At 35.8% G+C, this 4,531-nt stretch overlaps 1 protein-coding gene across 3 annotated transcripts in view; it reads right to left on the bottom strand.

Annotated features, from left to right (window-relative positions):
* Positions 1-76: 76 nt before the first annotated feature.
* The window catches only part of Fbxo30 (F-box protein 30), a 14,904-nt gene continuing 10,449 nt past the window's right edge, over positions 77-4,531 (bottom strand). For all 3 annotated transcript variants that reach the window (XM_021175260.2, XM_021175262.1, XM_021175261.2), the window contains exon 3: positions 77-1,093. In XM_021175260.2, the coding sequence (XP_021030919.1) occupies positions 890-1,093 (204 nt within the window). In that variant the 3' untranslated portion in view covers positions 77-889. The remainder of the gene's footprint in view (positions 1,094-4,531) is intronic.

Genomic DNA, 4,531 nt, shown 5'->3' with positions numbered 1-4,531 from the left:
AAAAAAAAAAAAAAAAAGTCTTATAAGTATCAAAAGCAGAACATTTTTAAGGCCCCTCAAAAAGTCAAACCCCTTGTATTCTGAATATTTGAAGTTTATTCGAACAATATTCCAAACGCAAACTTTTAGTGAGGTATATTTTCTTTTCAAACATTGGATACCTAGAAAATATGAAATATCATGAAAATTTTCAAGTTAAATTCACAGGCTTTCTTTGTTTTCACTTTAATCTGTCATATAATACATTGTGCCATGACTCTTCAGATACGGTATTTAACAACAACAAAAAAAAAGAACTGCATATGACCTTTTGTTGCATAAGAGTTTTAAGAACAGAAGATAAACTATCTTTGTGTGTTGTTTTAAAGACATGAAGTCACTCTTGTGCCTTATGTGAATACTGTATTACACTTGTGATCAATAATTATGAAAGTACCAGGAAAACTTGATTATAATCTTATGGCAGTGTTTCAACATCAAATGTATTATGTGAAAAATCTATGCAACAAGAATTTCGAATCAAAGTTTTGCTTTTTGATAACATGGGCTTCAATCCATAGAAAATATAAAGAATTTTTTTGGTCAAGATCTTTTTAGTTTGAGGAGCAAAAATTTCAGAATTTAAATGTGCACACCATTAATACTAACATTATGCAGAAAAGATCACCCTGTCTAGCATGTCCCAACAATTTCACACATTTCAAATATTAAGGCAACATTTTTCTAACTAATAGTACATTATAAAAATATATGTCACTGCAAAACACTATATACATAGTGACAATCAATTTGGCTAGTTGTAGTCTTTAATGCATTCATAAATCATCACATGATACAAAGAACTGACACCAGGTGCTTGCAGGTGTGTGCAAGTGAAGAAGTTACAGCCTTAAAGCACAGGCTTTAAAACTGAGCGCAGGGAACGTCCTTCTTTTGTAAGCTCTCGAGTCACACACATACACGGCAATGGGATGGCTTCCTCCCGTTTCTCTATCACGTTGTAACTGCAGCTCTTCAAGTGGTCAGCCATGCTCAGGATGTCAGCAAATTTCCAGTCATTAACAGAACAAAATGCAGTACTGAATCGCCATACCTAGAAGAAAATCCTACTTCAGATTTAAATAATCTAATATACAGAAACTCAGAATGCCCTTTTTACTCTGCTCTGCCTGCATACTTCTTTTCTTTTGCTAGAGAAATACAAAACATAGTTTTAAATAGCTAAAAATTAAAAAGGGGTAAATCCATTGTTTTTCATGCTTGTCAAACATTTATAAAATGATTATTAATTCAACCAATAAATAAATAAAATTCAACATTAAAAATAACATCAAACCTGATATACTGGATATTTTTTCAAATATCACTTTATAAATTCATAGCCACATCCTAAAATACTATATATTGTACACTATTTTTTGCTATTCAGTTCCCTGTCCATAACTATCTATCAGCTAGAGATGGTGATGACCCCAGTATCCTTCTCTTTTCTTCCCCAGGTTTTTCTTCCATCCCTTTTACTCCACGAAGTAGACCAATAATCTTTAGACCAGTGGTTCTCAACTTGTGGATCATGAATCACCTTTTCACAGGGGTCACCTAAAACTATCGGAAAACACAGATATTTACTTTCCAGTTCATTACTAGCAAAATTACAGTTATGAATTAGCAACAAAAATACTGTTCTGGTTGGGGGGTCAGCATAACATGAGGATCTATGCTCAAGGGTCCCATCTTTTATAAAAAGGTTGAGAATCACTGTTGTAGACTACTAGGTAGTAAAGTAGCTGGCTTCTCTCGTTGCTGTTTACCAGGAGTAACAGTGGCCAGCAACAATAAAAACTTCAATTGGTTAAAATTACATTCAGAGAGTTTTTGTAAAGACAGCCATGGTGGCTCACACATGTCACCCTCAAACTTAGGAAGCTGAGGAAGGAGGTCATCAGTCTGGGCTACAATAGTGAGACCAGGTCTCAAAACTACTAAAATCCTATTTTAAGCAGTAGTACTGTAAAATCTTTTCTATACCTAACACTTCCTGGACATAAGAGGATAAACATGAATGCAGAGTAAAGGAAAACTACCTAAAAAGCACATTTGAAGCAGAAGCAGCTGATGCATTCTAGTGTATACAAATGTCTAATGAAAGAACACTGTAAAAACTCCTTTGGGATCCATGGGATCTAGGTTCTTTGGTTCTAGGACCTTCACAAATACCAAAAATATGTGATATTCAAGTCGATTATATAAAATGGGGTATCCATTTCCTCCAAAAACTTTACATCATGTCTAGTGACTTATAATACCTAATACAATGTAAGTGTTGTGCAGTTACAATACATTGTTTAGGGAATAATGGAATAAGGAAAGTCTGTGTACTGTGCCTGTTTAGTACATTTCCCCCTAAGTATTTTTTATCTGCAGTTGGTTTAATGTACATGACAGGAAAGCTACAAGGGCAGAAGGCCAGCTCCACATGCTAACCAGTGGCTGCTCTGGACAGGGGAGCACGAGGGTGAGGACGTGCTCACGACACTTTCTCATGAAAGCACGGTAATAAGGGCTTCCAAAGTAACCAGATGCTTTAAAATTCCGTGAGAACAGAATCATTTTTCAGCTGACAATAACAACCCTCCTTGTTGTCAAACTTGGTAGCACAGGTCTATAATCCCAGCCCCCTAGGGGACGAGGCAGGAAGATTACAAATTGAAGTCCTGTCTAGATTACTGAGCCTTGTTAATCTAGTGCAACTCTCAATTAGAGTACAAAGGAAAAAGAGAGTTGGGAATCAGCTAAGGAAGAGTATTTGCATAGCACAAGGAAACCCCCAGGCTCAACCTCCAGTATACCAATAAATAAGCATTTGATACGTTACTGTTTCCTTTGTAAAATGGAGGCAGTAATAGGTTAATGAAAGTAATGTAAAAATGCCTACCCAGCACACCACAGATATTTTAGTGTGGATATGAGGGAAGCAAAAGCTTTAAGGAAGAAATAAAACATCAAAACTGTAAGTTAATGGAACTAGAGTATGAAGTCACAGGAGGAAACTGAAGAGGTAAGGATAAGATTATGAGACATTTTAAATGTTCATTAAGGGGTTGGTCTCTAACTCTGAGGCAATGGATAAATATTAAGACTTAAGCACTGCATCAACTTAATAAATATACTTAAAAATATGTACTTGTACCTTTTCTACAGAGCTTATACACTGGAGAAGAACCTAACTGAAGTAGAAACTGAAAGGAACCTGTGGTAGTCATCCAGAAAGAACCAGAGGTGAGATGGTGAGGCAAGCCTGAGGGAGGGGTATGAGAGGACCAACCAACTAGAATGTGGGAATAAAGAGGGCAGAAAAGAGTCAACCCTAACTCCCGAATCTCTGGTTTAGGCAGCTTAATAAACAAAGCTGCTACTTCCTGACAGTAAAGTGGCTAGAGGGGAAGAGTAAGCTGGACACGCTGAGTCTAAGGAAGCTGTGGGATAATCAAGCAGAGATGCTTAGTGGATGCTTCTATATTGTGGTTTAGGCTCAACATGGAAAACAGGAGCATACTGATATGGAATCTGTATAAATTATACCAATTTAATCTTCAAGGTCTCTGTAGACATTACCAGAAAATAATTCATTCCATATATAAATACTAATGACTAAGGACAAAAGCAACTACACTATCTTATTCGAAAAGACAGAGACACATCTAATCATCTAGAAAATTAAAGTACTCACATATACCTAGCTGAAGAAATTGTCACCAGAACTTATTCTTGGGGGAAAAAATTAGTCAAAGTCTCAAGAAAACAGAAAAAGAGACACAGATTTTTTTTTTCTTAGACTGGAACACTAAGACAAAACCTAGGATCAAGAATAAAGTTCCATGATTCTGAGTGCTGTGCAGCTAAATACTGTTTATGCAAGTTGTTATATGTAGATTTGTGTGATGGGTCTTTAGTCACTGATACCTGTGATGTCTTGGATAGTGCATCAAATAGAAGAAACTAGGCAAAAGCAGAATGGAGTTAAAATTTAAGTCTGCTTAAATTTCCATATCAATTTTCTAAATAATATGCATGCTTCTTTTGCCATAAATGGTAACAAAGTCTCTAAGCTATGCCTCATCTTGCACATGAGCCTCACCCACACATTAAGACCACCACCCACAGGGTTTGTTGGCTATTTACTTACTAGGGTGACTGTAATAATAGTTACATTTTTTTTGTCATCCTGAAAAAGACCATTAAAAATAGAGACAATTGAAGGGAAGGCCCAAGAAAATCCTTTTCTCCATTCCTCCACTGTCTTATGCTGAAATGTTTCAGTGAAAATTAGGACAGGCAGTAACAGGGTCACAAAGTTGTTAGATTACAATCTTACAACAGAATTCGGATTCAAGAAATCTATGAAATGCCAGCGATTGTGGCCATAAAATTCTAATGACTTTAGTCTTTTATTATCACCTTTAAAGGATATCATGATGACTTAGTATATGGTAAGATACAGTCACTGTGAAAACTTTTTTTTTTTTTTTTT

The sequence above is a fragment of the Mus caroli genome, chromosome 10 (assembly GCF_900094665.2).
Source record: "Mus caroli chromosome 10, CAROLI_EIJ_v1.1, whole genome shotgun sequence".
NCBI lineage: Eukaryota > Metazoa > Chordata > Mammalia > Rodentia > Muridae > Mus > Mus caroli.
The sequence above is the reverse complement of the archived record's forward strand: the minus strand, read 5'-3'. Positions and strand labels throughout refer to the sequence as shown.